Source organism: Poecilia latipinna, unplaced genomic scaffold (genome assembly GCF_001443285.1).
Source record: "Poecilia latipinna isolate Pla-1442-1.1 unplaced genomic scaffold, P_latipinna-1.0 Scaffold1398, whole genome shotgun sequence".
NCBI classification, from domain to species: Eukaryota; Metazoa; Chordata; class Actinopteri; order Cyprinodontiformes; family Poeciliidae; genus Poecilia; species Poecilia latipinna.
In genome coordinates this window covers 179,267-200,346 of record NW_015114014.1, presented here as the reverse complement: position 1 = coordinate 200,346, position 21,080 = coordinate 179,267, and the positions used below count along the sequence as shown (strand labels likewise).

General features: G+C 38.6%; 1 protein-coding gene across 7 annotated transcripts in view; it reads left to right on the top strand.

Annotated features, from left to right (window-relative positions):
• Positions 1 to 21,080, top strand: part of cadm3 (cell adhesion molecule 3) — a 146,844-nt gene that overhangs the window by 77,898 nt on the left and 47,866 nt on the right. For all 7 annotated transcript variants that reach the window (XM_015056666.1, XM_015056672.1, XM_015056671.1 and 4 more), the window contains exons 4-5: positions 7,536 to 7,688; positions 17,341 to 17,478. In XM_015056666.1, the coding sequence (XP_014912152.1) occupies positions 7,536 to 7,688; positions 17,341 to 17,478 (291 nt within the window). The remainder of the gene's footprint in view (positions 1 to 7,535; positions 7,689 to 17,340; positions 17,479 to 21,080) is intronic.

Here is a 21,080-nt window from a genome sequence, read left to right as displayed (position 1 = left end):
AAATGAAAAAAAAAAAAAGTCCACAAAAAAAGAGATTTTTTCCAAAATTTTTTTTATTTTTTTTAAAAATTTTTTTTTTTTTTTTTTTTTTTTTTTTAACCACGGTCCTTTGAGGTTGCCAGTTCTTCATCAAGTGAGACCTGATCAGAGGTCAAACCATTACAACCACAAACGTCAGTGTGTTTTACTGGATTTTTATATAATAGACCAACAAAAAAGAAGGACATTATGGTACAGGTTAAGGAAACTGATATTTTTTTTAAGTTTTTTTGCAATTAAAAAGCTGAAAGGGTGTGCTGTGATGGCACAGAGGTTAAGCACCACACACATATGGAAACCTTGGTCCTGGACGTGGCCGTCGCAGGTTTGATTCCTGGGCTGACGACCTTTGCCGCATGTCTTCCCCTTCTCTCGTTATCCACTTTCCTGTCAGTTTACTATCAAATAAAGGCCACTAGAGGCAATAAAATCTTTTAAAAAATCTCTGAAAAGTCAATATGTTGTAGGATCACATGTTTAGATTGAAATTTATTTATTTATTTTTTTCAAAAGTAGATCAGGCTCAGTTTGATTAGATTATCAATATTTACATCTGACAAATTATTCAACTGAAATTAAATAATTTCAGTTGAACTAGGCCTTTTATACATGAACTATCTTTCATGTTAGCTCTTGGTTTGTTTGGACTCTTGCGGTTTGTACCAGGTTTTCCTCCAGTGCTGAACTGCGTCTTGCTCCACCCATTCTTACACACAGGGAAATGTATTTCTCTGTAACTGCTGACACAGGACAACGTTGCCTCTGCCATGCTTCAGTATGGGGTTAATATGTTCAGGGTGATGTGCAGTGTCAGTTTTCTCACATGCAGACCAAGAAGATAAATTCTAATCTCACTGAACCAGGACCCCATTTTCCACGTTTCCTCTTACCTACATCTGAGATCCCAGCTCAGATATCTGGGGTTTGATGTCCTGCATGTTTCAGGTGTTTTCCTGACACACCTGACTTAAATGAATAGGTGATTACAGGCTTCTGCAGCTCTTTGTGGCTCTGGGGTTAATTCAGCCATTTAAATCAGTTGTGCTGGAGATGGATGTAAAATACACAGGACAGTGGGCTCTGAAGACAGACTGGAAACCACTGCTCTGTGAGTTGTGACACACTGTGACTCCCATAGTAATCCCATATTATGAAAAGTAGTTGTTTTTTTTTTCTCTGATGAAAGCATGCATTATTGAATGCTATAACTCAAAATAACAAAAAACTTGTTGGATTTTGGCTTTGTTTATGTTTTTGTTTTTAAATCGTTAATATATTTATGGTCGTTCTGCATGGAGTTTGCATGTTCTCCCTGTACATGGATGGGTTTTCTCCGGGTACTCCGGTTTCCTCCCACAATCTAAAAATATCACTGTCAGGTTAATTGGCCTCTCCAAATTCTCCCTAGGTGTGTGTGTGTGTGTGTGCATGGTTGTGTGTCTCTGTGTTGCCCTGCGACAGACTGGCGACCTGTCCAGGGTGACCCCGCCTCTCGCCCAGAACGTTCACTGGAGAGGCACCAGCAACCCTCCCAACCCCACTGAGGGATAAGGGTGTAAGAAAATGGATGGATGGATGGATGGATAGATAATATATTTATGCAATTGTGCATTGCATTGTATGTTTGCATGAATATCTAGTGTGTGTTGGATGTGGCAAGGTTTCACATCCAACCAAGACCAGCAGATAAACAGAACTCAGCAGCATTCCTCTGCCATGTACTCCCACACACATGTCCTGTCCATAAATCCTGTTTATACACGAGCTCAGAAATTCATTACATCCCTTCACCATTGAAATAAAAGCTAAACATCAGAGCGCGACCTATTGGCAGACTATTTACCTCACCCGCATCAGACTAAACAGCACCAGCGCACGTGTGCAATTTTCAGGGGCCTCCCGATCGATATGCCCCCGTAACTAGATATGATATCGTTCTTGAAAATCCATCACACCTGTAGGTGCAAGAGCCACGCATCGTTTATAATGAAAAGAGAAAGAGACGGGGGAAAGAAGAAAAAGAAGTGAAGGGGCCTAGGGTGTGAAAAGATTAGAAAAGGGTGAGATGTAAGTGAGGCAGATGAAGGAGAAGAAGTAGGAGGGGAAGAAAGAGGATTGAGCAGAGACGAGGGGAGGAGAATTAAGGAGACTGATAGCTGAGCACAAGGTCCAGCAGGCGGGGATATGTGTGCGACTGTATGCCTCACAAACCCACCCAAAGTGGGGAGCTCATGAAGACTAATGCTATGACCTTGCGTGGCGATAAGGCATGAAGATAAAGTAGTGTTGGATAAAATAACTGAAAATATACCATGAGGAACAAAGGTGTGTCTGTGAGTGCACAAGAGGGAGCAAACGGCAGCTGAACAGACTCATGAAGAGACAGAAAAAATATGAACAAACACAAATATAGCTCCTCCACCATAAGATATCAAATGGACCAGAATGGGAGAAAGACGGGTAGGAAGCAAAACGTTGCAGTGACAGTGCAGTTACAGGTCAATCATGTGTTTCCTCATATTACGTCATATCTCTGATTTACAAATAATCAGCAGAGCCGATTATGGAACATCAAGTCAAGTTAAAGGGTTAAATAAATAACCACTACTTTTCTAAAGTAGTGTAACTGCTGTAATTAATCACATCATGAATTAAAATGACTTCAATACGTTTTATTCTAATGCATTTTGTATTTAGTGACATGATAATCCATATTATTTATGATTTTGGTTGTCGGGTTTTATTTTTGGACATTTAAAATATGCTCCAGTATTTAAGAGTCTTTTTCAAAATGAACGTTTATTGATCACAGAGAGGGCAAACTTGTATTATTACGCCATTATCAATATACAACACTAATAGAAAATTGCCTCAAAACATATTATTGTTTATCAAGATGATTACTGGAACAATTTATCGTCCAGCAAAATGTGTTATTGTGACACTTGGTACTTGTTTTCTTTGTGTTATGAAAACATTCTGAAATAAATGAATGAATAAATAAACAAATAATAACAAATACATTTAGGGATGCGCCTCATCATCCAGAGAGAGATGTTCCATAATGATGTCTCCCTTAATTAGTCCTGAATTCTTGTCTGTTTCATTCTTTTAACTCGTTTCAAATAAGAACACAAACAGCTGAACATGAAACGCACAAGCCAAGCCTTTATCTGATGCACAATGTGCGACAGCTCCTGTTGAGATAAAAACATTTACTGATAATGCTATGTTTACAGGCTGAACATGTACAGCTTTCATCCACTTCTCAGTAGGTCCAGCATTGTTTACAGCAGCAGCATTAAAACATCCAGCTCGGTTTAGGAATTAAACAGAAACGCTTATAAAGCGTGAATGTTGGAGAAGTGGTCAGTATGTCGGCCTAAACCCAGAGATAATTCAGCTTAATTTACAACCATTAAAAACATTCAGCTCAGAGATGAAAAAGAAAACAGAAATGATTCTGACACTCATCTCTATATGAGTTACCATCTAGCAGAATGCAGCTTCATTCACACATTTGAGTGGAAATCTTGTTTTCATTTCCTCACATGTGAAGAATTTCTTTATTTTTGCTAACTGTAAATTTCAGACAAAATTTAAGACAATCAAGTTTCAGTTTCAGCCGCCACCTTTTTTAAATTTAACATCTAGTATTTTGTCATCCCAGGGCTTTTAAAAGAGGAATCAGCCCTCAGCACCACAGATCCTCCACCATGTGAACAAGGGGCACAAAGTGATTTTACAAACTTTTCCACCTGGAGCGTTTGCTGCTGGGAAACTCATTCTAGCCTGTTTGGATCGAAAACAATGACATCAGACTAATTAAATACATAAATGTTACAACACATTAAATCTGGTCACTATGCACTTATAAAAGCGGAAAAAAAATGTTAGGTGGAATGGATCATGACTTTAAAAGAGGAAACCCTGAACATGAAGTCATACATTAGAGGTTACACTTCAGGGGAATGTTTAAAAGTTTATGGCATGTTCAGCCCATATTATGAGGATATATTTAAAATGCTTTCTATGTATTTCTGTACTTTGCTGCGACACCGCTTATTGCATTCTGTCAGAAATAATCAGTTTATTCCTGAAAATCTGAGATTTATTTTAAGCATCCTCTGAATTGCGTTTTTGGTTTTTGAAATTAGTTTTATGTTGGTTGAGATGAAGGCAGAAGTACGACAAACTTTTATGCTGACATTGAGCTTTTTTTCTACATAAATGAAAAGAACATATCACAAAAGCCCAACTTATGACCTTTAATTGAATCTATCAAATATTCAGTAAAGCCAGCTAACATGTTCACTCTGTTAAGTGTGAATCTTTGTTGATGCAACATGCTCTTGCATGACAACTTTGAATGAGGAGCAATATTCATGAGATGAACATGATTTGCTCTCTCAGGCATTGTTTTCTAAGAGTTCTCGTTGCAATGGTGACGAAGTACGAACTGTAAGCTTTGCTGATGCAGGAAGTCAGACAGGTAGAACATTCTCTGCAGACAGAGACAGGCAGGTGAGAAGACAGGAAGACAGGCGGCAATCACACGGCACAAACACAGCAGAGGTCAATGCTATCACGGAAACGAGCCGTTATTTCGTAGCATTTCATCATCATCATCATCTATCTCAGTCGTTTGTGCTCTTTCCCTCTTTCATGGCAGGATTTCTCATTGATGACAAAGCCATTTATGTCTTTCGTTTGTTCCCCCCGCTGCCGCCACCCTTCCCTCGTGGTTTCTTCCTTATCCTCCTTGCTATTTATGTTTCCTCTGTTTGCTTTCACACACTTTCTCTCGTCTCATTCTCAATTTGCATCGGTTTTTTTTCCAGTCTTTTTGTCTTCCGATGCCGCGTACCCAGCTTACATCTTTGCTATTTTCTGCCGCTCTCACCTCGTCTGCATCGCTCGTCCTCCTCTTCCTCTCTTACATCATTTTTCTGCTCTAAACACATCTGCCTCTCTGTTTCTACTCTTCATCACTATTATGTCATTCACTTTTGATTGAAATTCTGTGCACCCTTTAACTTACTTTCCTTTTAACAGTTATCATTCTCACTAGATGCCAGACTTGTTTCTTTCCTTACTTCCTCCGGCTGGTATCTTCCCTCCTTCTTCATTTCCACTCCCTCCATACGTTTTTACCTCCTTCCTTCAAATCTCATCCTAATTTCCATTTCCCATATTCTTAATCCTTCCTTCCTGCTACTGCTTTTCATCCTGTGGTTTTACATCATCCTTCCTACCTTAGCTGAGTTCTATTTCCTTCTCATCTGCCAGGCCCCACTTTTGCAATATTTGAAACCTCATGTTTCCATGTGTAATTTTCTTCTTCTTTTGCTCCTTTATTTCAGCGATTTCTTTGCTCTTTCTTCTTTTTTTGCTCATGTTTTCGTCATTATTAGAAGGATCTAGTATTGGTGTAACATAAACTCAAGATTGCATTTTCTAATTTATTTTTTATGTACTTATTTATGACGACCAACGATGATGTAATCACCTGTTTTTGACATGTGACATGTACCAAAGAGATATATATTTTTTTAATTTTCTCCTTTTGAGCCAAATATTCCAAACATTTTTTGTGTATCTGTATCCCAGTTATGATTTACACCACCTATTAGGGAAGCTTTCATCTAATTATTTTAGATTTGAAACCTATGCAGTTGTCCAAATTAAAAAAATGTGCCATACTAATTGTTTCCAGTTCATTATGCTTTTATTTTTGGTGTTTTGGCTTCCATATCTTTTACAACATTGATAATGACATTCCACCAATTTTCATTCCATTTCCCACCAAGCTGTTGAACTGTAATACAGACTTTACCAAAAATCATAAAAATTAAAATAAAACAACTTTTCCTATTGTCTGTACTTGTAGCATTTTTCTTGAGCTCCATCACAACCAAACATGACTTTTAATGCTCTGAATGTTTGCACAAAGCACACGACTGGTAGGTGTTTCTGTTTTTTATTTTCTTAAGCTGAGCAGTAAAAAGTCTCCTTAAAAGGTCATGGTAACCCAGCAGACTGGCGTTGATGTTAATGAAGCAAATTGACAGCAGGCTGTAACAGCCTGCACTTTAAACAATCTGGCAGCCGCACAAAAACATCTGTCGCTAAAATGAAACATGTATTAGTGCACTATTCAGGAGAATCCCACATCTGTTTTATCCTCAACCATTTTTTTTTTTTTTTGCTTTGAAGCTGCTGTCACGCTCTTTCTTCATGTACGGCAGAGTATCTGAAAACGTGAATCTAAACTTGAAGAGCATTTAGAAAAACATGATATGTGACATCTATGAAGTATCTGTGTTACCTACTGTATGACGCCCTAGATCACCGTGTTTTACACCATCAGGACAGGAAAAATGGAGAGACGACAGTTCAGAGATAATTAGCTAGGAGTAGCAATCAGCGTCGCAAAGTAAGTTTATCTTCGTGAGTGCAGACAGAGTGTCTGCATAGCAGGTAGTGTCATCACTGAATCATTACATTGACATTTGAGAAGCACTTCAGTGGATTCAGTAGCAGTGACATATTTATGGCGTTTCAGGGTGGTGACATTTACAAAATAAATGTGTGACACCCCGCTTGGGTGAGACTGTGTATGCTACAGTTCAACAAAGGTCAAAACTTAAACTTTCAAAGTAAATGCAAAATAAAACCTGCAGCAGGTGTGAGATCCAGAGAGAGCTAGGTTAGCTTGTAAGTAATTCTCTAAATGTCTTCATTGAGTAGCTTATGGAAAACACCAGTTGAGTTAATTTAATTGTGGCTGCTGGACATGGGGATTGTGCAATAAAAATGCAGCTATAGAAAATCGATAGAAAATTTTGGCCAACATGTCAGAAATATTAATTTTCTGTTTAACTTTTCAGTAATAAAACAAGATGATTCATGTTTGTTTATTTCTGCTTGAACAAGGTTAAAAAAAATAACAGTAAAAAAAAATCTGAACCAATTCTGTGACAGGGCCATGTCTCTCCAGTCTCTAACGCTTTAAATTCAGGTCTTGTTTAGGCATCTCTGCTTAATAAATTTCCGATCGACCTCTCAGGTCTTGTAAACAGAATCTGTTAGTTGTTCTTTGCTGAAATGGGGGGACTGAGAGTTTGCTGACTTCAGTTGAAGGCTGCAGAATGCTCTGTCCTCTGGGAGTCAGGTCAGCAAACCCTCTCGGGTGTTTAAAAGAGCTACAAGGCTCACTGTTCTGCTTCACATCGTGTTTCTTTTTAAAAGGTTGTTCAGTCTCTTAACTGTTTTGGTTGCTTTTGAACTATTCTCAGCCCATGTAATGAAGTATCCTGCTTTACACAAGTAAAAAAAACCAACAACAACTGATTCATTTGACATTTTGGGAAAAAACGCTGAACATCTACAGACCATCCAACAAAAGAAATGCTCACGTAACAGCTCTTAAATCTTCCTTAGCAATTCATAAGGCACATTTCTAATTATTGATATCTTGTTCTCCTGGTCCTCAGCCCTGAGAGATAACCGCATCCAGCTGCACCGCTCGACTCCCACGGAGCTTTCCATCAACATCTCTGACGTGCAGCTGTCTGACGAGGGCGAGTACACCTGCTCCATCTTCACCATGCCGGTCCGCACGGCCCGGGCCACCGTCACCGTTCTAGGTGGGTCACGCAAACGCCACAACAGCACGGCTTTCGCCGCGCCGCACACTGACAGACGAACTGTCATCTCGATTTAGACGTTGCAACTTTTTAATGCGGGCTTAAAATAAACCCCGCAGCTGTGTGTCAGGCATATTTTAACATCAACTCAAGCAGAAAGAAAAATGAAAGGTATGTGTGTCTATGTGTCTCATAAAAATGCTTTCAGAATTAAGTAGGATTTTTGGTCAAAGAGCTTTTTCTTCTTTCTGCCTTTTGCCAGAACTCGTAGCTGTCAGTCTGCTGTCCGTCTTCGTAATTCCTCTCTGGGAAGTTTATATTAAGGTGTCTTCCTTTCTCCTATTTGCCTTGACTAGATCCCAAGATGAGGTATTCTGAAAATGCTGCTTTGTTCCCTTTGCAGTGTGACAGTCCTGCTTGCCTTGTCAGTCATCAATCTCCTTTGAGACTGACTAACATTTGTACAAACCAGCTTGATGGTAGTCTGCGTTAATTTCTCCTGTACGCCTGTTGGAATTTTGACAAATTTAAATGTACGACTTGTGGCTTTTGGCACTTTTTATTTTTCATTTTCTTCATGGGGTTCCTGTTGTTCCTGACGATTTCATGAAGAAGTAATTACTTTTGTCGGACTGCAGGGTGAAACTAAAGGCTGATCAGGTTGCAGAAGTTTAACATGACCTGTCTAACTGCCTCGAAATGCCCTTGATGCGCCGCTGGGATATTTATCCCACTGAGCTTCAGATCCATGTTCAGTTTGACCCTGCTGACAGCCTTTGTTTTTGCAACTTGTAAAAAAACAGCACACCGCCATTAGGCAAAGTGTTGATATTTTAGCCATTTAGTGGTGAGTTTCTATAAAAATAGAAGACAAACTCTTGACATCACAGCAGTTAGGCAGGAAATATCTTAAAGTCTAAGTCTGTGCTGAGGCACACATGATGCAACCTGATTTTCATTAGACTCGGGTAATTGGAGTTTTTATAAAACTGCTTTCAGTGACGTATTAGATGAACCAAAAACTTGTCTTAGGAAGCACAACTTTTGCTGGCGGACCTGCAGAGCTCCATCTCCGTCCAGTTTGATGCTGATCCTTGTTTATGTTGTTAACCTCTGAGCAAGGCTGCGACCTCACATAACTCTGGTGAAGATAAAGCAGCTCCACTCATCCTCAGTGAGATGAATGTTATTACCCATTTGTGATGCGTCCCTGTAGCAGGCAGTAAATTGTGGTCACCATGGCAGTAGAGAATGTGCCTGCTCATTGGACGTTGCACTAATTGCCCCCACCCCTTTACAAACAGTCTTTATCGTATTGATTTTGATTTGTAAAGTTGTTGTTGTTGTTACTCAGCTCTGGGTTTCAGTGGCTGCATTTTATTGTTTTGCTGAGAACAAAGCAAAGGCTGCAATGTAACAGTTAATGGCTTTAAAGTACAACCACAACGGAGACGTGGAGTTGGAAAGCAAAGCAGAATTGCTCTGGTATTCCAGAGAAGCTGTGGTGGGCTTGTTTACAATCAACAACACTTACTAATATCTCAAACCACTCTTGGCTAATTTCACTGTTCACTCATTTGTTTTTTGCCCACATGTTTCTAAGTATCAGTTTATCTGTTTGGGAATTGATAAACAACAAAGCCTAACATATAATTCAATTCAAGAGTACAAATATTTTAGAGGTTTTGTAGAGTATAATCGGAACAAAATGTCTGTTGAACACAGATGACTTTTTATGAACAGAAAGATGGGTACCATGCAAGCAAAAATTGCAAAAGTACAAAATGATGGAGTAACAAAATGACTAGAAGTTGTTTCTGCATGTTAGAAAACTGACAGTAGCCACAGGAGTCCTGTTCAATCAGAAATCATAAACATGATTCAGTATTTTTTGTCTGAAATCCAAGACTGAAAACCTTCCTTTCAGACTGCCACAGTGGGGAACAAAAACTACTCAACACATTTATGTTTTTATATCTCTAATGCTCCGATTGACATCAAATTTATAAGCAAATCTCAGTAATAACCCAATTCAACCACAAATACAAATAGATCAACACAGATTATTCCATAAATTAAGTTGCATAATGAAGATGAATGAGTGATAAAATGAGTAAATGAATGTAAATTCAGAAAATCTGAAACCTGTCAGTAGTTAGAAAGCACTCCTTCCTGTAAGGGTAAATTATTATTAGCCAGTTTAATCCTGATGGCCATGAAAAAGATTCTCACTACCAAGGTTTTCCATAATGAACATGACATAAAGTGTAAAAGCAAAGAGTTCCTAAAAAGTTTGCAGCCTTATGATTAAACTTATTCTTTGTCATCCTCAAGCATTTTTTTTCTTAATTCACTGTTGTAATTATTTCTGGGTTTCTTTGTGCAGATTTCTTCATATGTGTGGATTTCCTGGGTTTTTACTAACAGCCTGTGCAAATTTCATGTCAATAATCACATACTTTTAAATTTAATGGAGGATTCTTTGTGTTCGCTAAACTTTGCATCAACTTCTGTTTAAACAAGAATGTTTAAAACTCCAAGTTTATTTGTGAAAAATAAAAGTTTCATCTGTGTTTTCTGCTCTGAAACTAGCCAAGAAGTTCTTGGATGACAACCAGAGCTGCCAAGGATTTCTGCCTCATTTTTTTTTTTTTTTTTTGGAAACTGCTCTAAGTAGAAAACGAGATGCTAGAATTAAAACGCTAAGGGTGGAGCGGGATGGCTTACGTTTGCATGGTTGAAAAAAGCCAAAGGGCTCGTTCTCAAATTTAGCGTTTTTCGTTCGGCATCGGCGGAAGCATCCTCGAACATTCATTCATTCAGATTGCTTGGTGGTTATGCAGGGTTTAATGAGGGAATTAAACGTAGTTGCCCTGGACAGCATTGGGAGCAGCAGCCAAAAGAAATGTTAAGTTGCTATTTTGTAAGAAGGATGAAGAGTGAAGCCTGGTTTGCTTCAGCTCTTTTAAATTAGCATGAGAAACACTCCTTTCTGTTTCATTTCATATTCCTGTAATTGTGACTCAAGCATTTTTTTTTCTTAATTCACTGTAGTTGACAGCTGTGACACTGTATTCTGCATTTCCTAAATATTTCATGACCCCCGAGAGAGAGCCGCCCCATTAAAAATGTATACTAAAATGTTGAAAACACACGAATCTCCATGGGAAAATTGAGCAGAGATGTGGAAGGTTTTGGCAGAGCTTTGTTTGTTTGTGTGCATTTTAACCTTGTTTTGACGTGAATGATTTGACTCCTGCACACACAATTACACATCCGGACACAACTGCTGAGTACGGCCAGTTTAAAGGGCTGTGTCGGTGCGTTCAAAATCTGTGTCATGCCGGTGCTCTGTCCTGAGAATAATTTATAGGGGCTTTATTCTCTTTCTCCGAATATAAGGGAAGGGTCTCAACATGACTTTTCTGGCCAGTTCTATGCGTGCAGTATTATTCCCTCATTAATATTCAATGCTACTTTTCTGCAAGGGAGCTTCCGCACACAGTGCACTACATCAAATGGTGGTACATTAAAAATTGACCACGTTTGTATTTTTTTGATGTACACCTCAGTTATTTCGTTGCACTTTTTAGTGCTGCTTGTGGGCATCTCTGCAGTGCTGAGGAGCTAATATCACAGAAGCATCCTGATGAACAACAGTGCTGCCAATGGAGACATTAAATTCAATTATGGCACCCATAACAAGTGAATTATATTTAGCCAAGTCATGCAGCATCACCGACCACTTGATCGCATCATGCAGTGCTCTGCAAACATTGCATATCGCCTTTTCTTACTTTATTTACATTCTCAAATGTATATTTATTACAGTTTGGTTTAAAAGTGTGAGCTAAAACAGGTTGGATGTAATGTAACAGATACACTTCTGCACATGATGCCTCTGGATGCTGACTGCCACAGGGTGGAGTCTGCTGAAAAAACACATCAGTCCAGTAGAAATTAAGCAGATCTGCATGTTGGTCTTTAACGGGTGTTCAGGCTTGGTCAGAGCTGAAAACCTCCAACGTAAAAGATTTGAACTTAAGTTATTACATAAGTAACACGTTTGTTTTTAAGTAAGTTAACTTACACCAGTAATTTGTTATGGATGGTGCAGCCCTTGAATTTAAATCATAAGGATAGAAAAAATTTTTAATATAACAGAGAACCTGAAAAAGTTCTTCTTGCTGCATTACACTCACTGTCTGTGCTTTTCTTCAACCTCGCAGTGACAGCAGGTTGTACTGTGTGTGCATTTCTTTTGGAAAAAAAGAAACAATGCAGCACAAAACCGTCTGAGAAATCATGCAGAGGAATCCATCAGCCTTCAGCTGATCTGCTCTATACAAAATGTTTTCACTTTTGGTTTATTCAGAATCTCTGTCGATCCTAAAATGTAATTTTCTGTCTGACAAACTGTCATTTTCAGCATTTTTCTCTGAGGCTAGCAAAGAAAATACTAACACATAATTTTTTGCAACAAGCTGAGTGACCAAAGATCAACTATAAAATCTTAATTGTGCAAATTTTTATGGTGGAAAAAAGAAATAACTGAGACTTATTAATTTAATATATTTCATAAATCTTGGCAATGTAAAGGAAATCTGCCACTCAAATGACTGAAACTCAGTTCCTTCAATCATCTACATCTGGAAAACCAACTCAATGTTTTTATCTCATGTACCTTAAAGTACTTTGTGATGTCATCAATGATAAGAACTACATCAAAATCACCTGTTGAAGTTCAATCTGAGCAAAATAGGAAGAAAGTGGCTTTAAAACACCAAATTAATATTTTAGCTTAAGCTTTGGTATAATTTTGTAATTATTTTATTTATTTTACTGTTTGAATTTACAAATAAAAAATATACAATATATATGTACAATGTTGAAAATTATAGATACTAATTAACTTAATTGCCCTGCCTTTATTTGCAAACAATTGTGATTTTTATCCATCCATGTTCTTTACACCCTTGTCCCTCAGTGGGGTCGGGAGGGTTGCTGGTGTCCATCTCCAGCTAATGTTCGGGGCGAGAGGCGGGGTACATCCTGGACAGGTCGCCAGTCTGTCGCAGGGCAACACAGAGACACACAACCATGCACACACACACTCAGGGGCAATTTGGAGAGGCCAATTAACCTGACAGTCATGTTTTTGGACTGTGGGAAGAAACCGGAGTACCCGGAGAAAACCCACCATGCACAGGGAGAACATGCAAACTCCATGCAGAAAGACCAGGGTCAGGAATCGAACCCAGAACCTTCTTGCTGTAAGGCAACAGCTCTACCAACTGCGCCACTGTGCAGCCACTGATTAGTTTTTAGTGTTCTATAAAAAAGTTCCATCCATCTGCACGTTCATCCATCCATCCATTCATTCATTCATCCATTCATCCATTCATTAATTCATCCATTCATTCATTCATCTATTCATTCATTAGAAAGATGCACATGCTCTTGTCAGTTAGGCTCTTTGTCGCTCCTCTTGGCATCCGTTCTTGCTTTGCTCTCACATTCATCCTCTTCTTCCTTCCTGTCCAAATCTTTCAACTGTATTTCTGTTTATGACTATATATAAATATGTATATATATATCCATCGCTCTCCTTCCAGTCTTAATGCACAAGATGGCAGTTTGCAAGTAGATGGCAGACGAATGTTCATTATTTAAAAAGCAGAATGACTGTAAACTCTGCCAGCACTTGGAGAAAGTGCTGCCTACAGTGACTCCAGATGGAGTTTAGAAAGTTTTCTTCCCATCCCCTCAACTGTAATGGCGGTGATGAAGAGGCCTACTAAAATATTTGGCAGAGAAGATGTGTGGATTACTTTTGCTGCCTTTGTTGTGTTCGGTTTGACTCGTGCTTCAAGTTAAGATAGTAATTAAGCAAAAATGTGTTGAGTTTTATTATGTTTGGAAAAAACATCGCTGGGAAAGAAAAAATGCATCATGAAATTTTGGTTTGGCTGGAAGAGTTTTGATGTTTCCCTTGGCCTCTGGTTTTTGTTTGACCTCTTTGTCCATCTTAGTTTGGAACGTCATGGAAACCTCTGAAGCAGCCGAGCTGAATGAAGGAGGAAGTCTGCTCTGCCTTAGATTATTGTTTTCTTGGTTTTCATTTTTTTTTCAAATAAATTTATGATAAAATGCATTGTGAATATGTATTTAGCCACTTTTACACTGATACAAATAAATCCCTGGGGAGCTAACTGCCTTCAGAAGAAACATAATTAGTAATTAGAGTGTGACTCTGCACAACATACCCTAACCCCATTGTGAAACATGGTGGTTGCAGCATCATGCTGTGGGGAAAAGTGTCTTTCATGTTTTTTTTTAACTTCATTTCAGTTTCTCTTCACTTTATTCCCCACTTTGTGTTGCCTTATCACAAATATCCTGATGTGATCAGTTGAAGCCTGTGAATGTAACTTAATAAATTTTAGCAAGGTAAATCCCACCGTCACTTTGTGAGTAGATCTCAATTTTGCAAACTAATTTATTTGATGATCTTAGCCAAGCTGGATTACCAACACTTTGCTGTGTATTGGCTCCATTTGAATTGCAGAAATAGCATTTTAAAGAGATGACACAGTATTATTCCTCTCGTAGAATTAATTGCGTTCCTGTGAACATCTCAGTGGACCGTCGTCTGCCATTTGGGGGCTTCTCTCCAAATATTAGACTACTTAATATGAGTGCCACCAGTATTGTAGGATTGTTGAGTTAATGAAGGAATTTTTTTTGTCAATCATTTCCTTTTGGGAGCTTCTTTAAGCTTTTGTCATTTGCTCAAGTCTTGGAAAAAATAATGTGGTTAGCATTTCAAATTTGTCACAAGAGTGAAAGACTCTGGGGCGACTGACCTCTTTTACTTCATGAATAAAGAAAAAAGGTTAAGCAGAGAAAGAGTGTACTCTTATTGTTATTGTAAAATTTCCATGTAAAATGTCTTTCAAAATGGATTTATTATAAGATGGGCTGAATCGTCACAATTAAACCAAGTCATATCATATTCCCAGTCTAAAGTCTGCTTTACAAATGGAAACACATCAGTATAAAATGTTCAGCTCCGAACCTGATTGGATTGTAGCCAACACTGAGGTCCTGCAGAGTTGGACTCATTTATTTATTCCATTCAGTGTTGAAGCCAGTTGTAGTTGTTACGAGATACGTCTGTTAGGAAACTGTAGAAAAGCTGTCTAATATAAGAAGCTGTTATTTATGCCATTGTCGCTAAAGTATTTGACAGTTTAATTATCTGCAGTGTTTTCTTGACGTTGCACTGCGGCCCAGCAGCTCCGCAGTTCATATTTATCATTGAACACAAAGTCTGTCTCAGTTCAGTTTGGAAAAATATGGAATGAGAATGCTAATTTTATAAAACATGTATTTTGCTGGTTACCAGTCTGGCTGTCAGTCAGGTAGCCAGGTAGGAATGGGATGCACATTTTGTGGATTTAAAACCGTAACTTTTTGAAACTTTGGTGTTTTTTGATTTTGTAAATCCCCCACTTATTTCCATTCTGGCTGATTGTTCTCGACACATTTTCATTCTAACTGGGGCTCAAAGTCAGAACTCCTGGAGGCTGTTTTTAGTTGAGGAACTTGAGCCAGCGTAGAGCTACAACTTACATGGTGGTCAATTACATCTGCAGCCTGCCAGAGTGCATTTATACACCAACAACAAATGTTTCTTTTAGATTTTTTTCTTCACTATTTCATTGTTTAGTTTTGTTTTCAGACATTCGGAGAACAGATCTTTGTGTCTTCATACAGAAAAACACCAGTGTTAAGCTGTCACACTGCATTTTATCTCGCCATGTATGTCGGCATATCTTATATGTATTATGTGGGTCTAAATGTGAATAAATCAAGCATGTTTTGTGAAAGCTTAAATCCTTTCAGTGAAACGTTGAGGCTATAAAGAAAGAAAGAGTGTGTGAAAAACGATTGCAGCACCTTAGGAGTCAAAAGAATTTAAAATCAGCCATTCTACTACATAGAAAACGGTCTACAAGTGGAAAACATTCAAAATAACCATCAACATGCAGAAGTCTGGCTTTTCAAACAAGTTTATCCTGAAAGCAGACCACAGCATGCTAAAAGAAGTCTCCAAAAGCCAGAAGTGGAATGATGGCACCTAAAGTATGCAGTTAGATTTGTTTCATAATTATTAAAAAAAAAAAAAAAAAAAAAATCACGTCAAACAAAAACTCTTAGTATGAAAATGTTGGCTCTAAAATCAGAAGGAAACTGCAAAAGTTTAACTTTCATGGGACATTTGCAAGAAGGAAACCTTAAGATGTAGTAAAGTTCGCCAGAGAAATCTTAAAGGCAGGCAAAGAGTTTCTGGAAAAAATATACTTTCTATACACCTGAACATGTTTGGCATAGAAAACATGCAACATTCCAAGAAAACTTACTAATTCAGTTATTTATTTTTAATAAATAACACATTTTTTATGAGATGTCTATTTTTCTTTGCATAACTGTATAACAGTATGAAACGCAAAGAAATTCAGTGCTGGAACCCAGATAGGCTGTTGTGCCTTTCAAAGAATACACACAAACTACGACACAATAAGTTGTCTAACTTTTAAAAACGTTGTCTCAAGGTTTCCTGACCAAATGCCATCTCTTTAGATGTTTGCTTGTTTGGATGCTGAACATGTTCAACCTTGCGTCTCAGGAACAAAAGCAGCCTCTGTTATAGTGCATTAAATGTTGATGGAACAAGTGCAATTTTAATCAGGAGAGTCTGGTTGACTCTTGACTGTAAGGCTTGCTTTATTGATCTGTTCTTTTCTACTTTTTATGCTGCTTTTGTTGTTTATGTTTGCTCTTTTAGATCTTAGAGCAGATTTGTTATTGTTGTGGATCGGTTTGGGCAAAGTAGCTGGTTAGGTTTGGGAAAATATCTGATTTTTATGGCTCCGATGGTCCAGGACAAACATATTAGAACTTTGCCTGTGATTGTAAAGCAGTGTTATCAGTTTTCTGTTTTGTCAATCCAGACAACTGTCTGGATTGCTACTAGTCAGAATGTATTTAATACATGAATAATGAAAAAATATGAAATCCACTCAAATGTTTGGTATTTCAGATAAAACCATCTCAGGAATTGCCTGCAAATAACCCAGTGTCCGATCCAGGAGGTTTATATCCATACTGAAACTTCAGGTTTCCCCTCTGAGACGGAAACAGTCATTATCTGTATAGCCCTAATTGGTCCCTTGTCAGCAAAATAGAGAAATCGTCCAGTGCACCAGGCGTGACAAACACTAATAAGTCTGGGCAATGGGTGTGATACCTTGGAAGGTCATTTGGGCTGCTGTGCACAGCCATGAAGCATTTTGAGTACAAGCCACTGCATCATTATTTTTCCTTATCTGGCTTCTATCTTATATAATAAATTCAAGCTGGTCTTTAGTACGGTGGATGCTGTATCACAGCGTTCTGTTCATCTTCACTTTTACCCAAATCAATTCGCTACAGCTCTGCAAGCATATGCAGCAGTTGTTGGAAGCTTTGCCACAAGCCTTCAGTTATTGCTGTTTCTGGCTACAAGGTGAGCCCTGCAGCACAAAAGTTTTCCCCTGTCCCTCTCCTGCTTACTCTCCACTATTTATGCTGCTTTATCTCTCTGCAGGTGTGCCCGGTACGCCTCAGATCTCTGGCTTTGAAAATCCAGTGCCAGAGGGCGAAAAAGTCACCCTCACCTGCACCAGCACGGGCAGCAAGCCCCCTGCCAAGCTGCGCTGGTACAAAGGAGACGTTGAGGTGCAAGGTGAGTGACAGAGGGAATTAGTTTGCATGCATGCGTGGATGTGTTTATTTGAGATTTTATGAAGTGAGGTAAAATAATGTGTCTTGGTAGCTGATGCACTCTGAGGTTTGGACTCGTGTCCTTGTGGGAGGAAGAGTGAGGTTTTGTCGGATACACAGATGCGGATCCTGCTTGTGTATCTATAATTATGGCCTGAGTGGTTGTGTTTCCAAGTGTGAGACAATGATATGCGTGCAGATATGAGTTTCTTGTGTGTGTAAGCCGTGCTGCGTGTGTGTCGTGTCCTTGCCATATTGCTTTGTGTCTCTGTATGCGACCTAAACCTGTAAATGTTTGTGTCCAAGTGTGAGAGCAGGCTGCCTGTCTGTGTGAGCGTGGAAACACGCTGAGCGGATCTATTCCCCTCTCTTTCCTCTCCTCTGATCCTGTAAATGTGGATTTTTCCAGGGGCTGTGCACGATGCCTGACAGAAGTATTTACCCCTCTTGATCTTTTTCACGTTTATCACATGACAACCAGAGACTTTCGCTGGGACTACATGTGATAGGCCTACCAGAAATTGCAATTAAAACTGAAATGGAAGGGGAAATAATGCATGGGTTTTTAAAAGTGTGGCCTCCACTCAGCCTCATTCACTTGAATACCTCTAAATAACATCAAGTGCAGCCAACTGCCTCCAGAAGTCTGTGAATTATTAAAAAGAGTTCACCTGTGTATAAACTCTAGGAGCTCAGAGGTCTTTTAGAGGATATTAGTGAACAAATAGAGGACCAAGGAACACTGCTGACAGGTCAGGGAGGAAGTTTGAAATGAAATGAAATCTTTATTCATTTCAAACACGTAAAATGTCAGAGAAAAAATAAAATAACCATAATAATAATCAGACAGAAAAACAAAACTTCCATATGCAATCCAAAAAGGAGTAGGAAGAACAAATAAGCTTAATTCTTTCCCCAATTGTCTCAGTTTAATATATCCCACATTATTTACATGTCTAATTTCTACTCATTCTATGTCTATAAAATTTATTTATTAAGCAGTCGACACCATGCTTAGTCTGTACAGTTTTCTGTAAGATATCCATACAGCTACATTCATCTTGAACAAAACAACCAAAAGCAAAATCTTTCCCTCCTCCTGAATACAGGACAACCTGCCACCTCTGGACTCAGGTTGAAAACATCTAGAGGTCAGAGGTTAACCTTCCATCAAAAAATTACCAAGCAGCCAGACATGGTTTGGATATTTTTTTTTTCCTTCCCAAGTTTAGATATTTATATTTAACTGCCAGTATATTGAGAGCAAAGTGGAACTAAAGTCAAATGTATTGTTTGTGTGCAGAAACTTTGGCTATAAATCTGGTTCTGATATTAATGCATAGAGAAACCCAAACTTAAATACATTTGGGAATCTGGGGCAAAACTGAACACAGATGTTTACAGACACTATCAAATCAGACTGAGCTTGAACTTTTTTTGTACAAGGAAGAGATGTGCAACAAAACTAGAGCACTATCAATCCCAACCTTTTCTTATTTTTATATATAAAAAAAAACAACTATAAATCATTTATTTTATTAATTCCACCTTCCAATTATGCTCTACTTTGCATTGCTTCTTCACGTTGATGTTTGTGGTGTTAATAAGTTTCCAAGGCATGTACTGATCCGGTTCTTATTCATGCAGTTGCCATCGCTGAGGCGCTGCAGCATCTCTGTAAACATGAGAATCAGAGCAGGCCGGATGTAAGCGGGGATAGCTACGCAGCGGAAGCTCTTTAGAAAAAGGCAGGGCAGAGGAGAAGTTAAAGGGATGTGGTGGGACAGTCAGACAGAGACAGAGAGAGCTTTGCATGAAGTCACGCTCATTGACTCTCCATTACAGATACGTGGGAGAAATGAGCAGAAAAGAGAATAAAGATAAGAAGGAGGGAGAAAGAGAGGAAGGAAAAAATAAGCTGCTTTTTTTTGTTGCTAAAAGGCAAACAGATTATTGAGTTTGCCATCGGCTGACTGTGACTCAAACTTATGGTAACAGCAGTGGTGGCATCTTTCCAAATTACCACCATGTTTCCTGTAAACCCCTGAATAGTTGTTGCCTTATTACTCAGAGGCTTTCTGCTTTGCTTTAGTGAGCAGACCAAACATGTTGGCAGAGTAAATTCTGCTGCCCTCTCACTGCTTCCTCCATCTGCCTTATGAGGAGCTCTGCTGACCTGCAGCACTGACGGCACTTCGAGAACAGCGCCCTCTTTCTGCCAGCAGACTGCACTTTCCATAAATTATTCTGCTTAGTATTTTGAAACTCCTATACAGTATCGCTTTGTATTGTAATTATTGAAATACAATACAGTAATACAAAAGTATAAAGATGTATTGATGTAAAGATGCTGCAGTTAGGCTTTGTTGTGCAAAAACGCTCATCTTGTCCAGATGCCTTGGCAGTGTTGTTATAATTATGGATTGAAAGGAATCAAAAGAATGAGCTAAAGCCACAAAGAGAAGAAGGAATGGGAGAGCTGCCCGCCTGAGGACAGATTATCTGCTCCTTTTGTTACAGGCAAACTAAAAACAGGAGACAGAGAAAAATGGGAGCAGCATGAAGAGGAATGTGCCTTTTACAGAGGCTGGAAGTTTGCTTAAAGACTCAGTTTACCCAAAATACGGAAAAGAAATGCTTTACCGAAGCTTTAAAGGAATTAACACTTTTTTGTGTCATTAACTGAACCTTGCATTTTTCATATTGCTCTTAACTTAAAGTTCATTTTTCTTTTGGACTGTATCAGCTAACAAAATGATCTGTTATCTTTGAATTACATTTACTTTAGGCTTATCTGCACAGCATAATTCAATACCGCTGCAAAATATATTGGGTTCTTTCTGAAGATGAAAGTAAAAATTGAGTGTTTTGGGGAACATGGAGGGTGTGCAGCATATCCAAGGCCGGGGCATGCATGGGCTGCAGATAACATCCAGAGTTTTTATGTTCACCACCCAAATGTCACATTGTGACCACTGACAGGTGAAGAGAAAACATTAATTGTCTTGTGACAACAGTTTCTGGCATTAGATAAACATTCTGACCTTGAGGGTGATTTGTTGCAAGGCTAGCTGTAAATGTCTGAGGACCTTCAACCATGGCCGGATTGTGAAGGCTCAGACAAATAAGATGTATCATTTCCACACCTGCAGCTCAGATGGGACTTTTCTAGTCTGCAGAAGAAACGGGATGCACTGAAGTGGGTAGGTAGCCAGAGAGAACTGCCAGTTTTTTTTTGTTGTTTTTTTTTTTTTTGTCTTTTAAGGTTTTTTTTTTTGTTGTTTATTTGTTTGTTTGCTTTTTTTTTTTTCTTCGACCATGACCAGTGACCAGCTGGAAACTGAAATATTCAATATTTTTCTGATTAGTGAACTCAAACAAGATTTACTCAGGAAACTATTACAGTCAGGCAGACTGAAATGTAGCTACTTTCAAGATGAGAATTTAAAAATGAAATCAGATGTATCAAAAAATATTTCAGATGGTATCACTTTTTGTCTCTGATACATCAAGATGCAATTTATGTATTTATGCTAACAGACAGTGGTGGAGAAAGTACTCAAT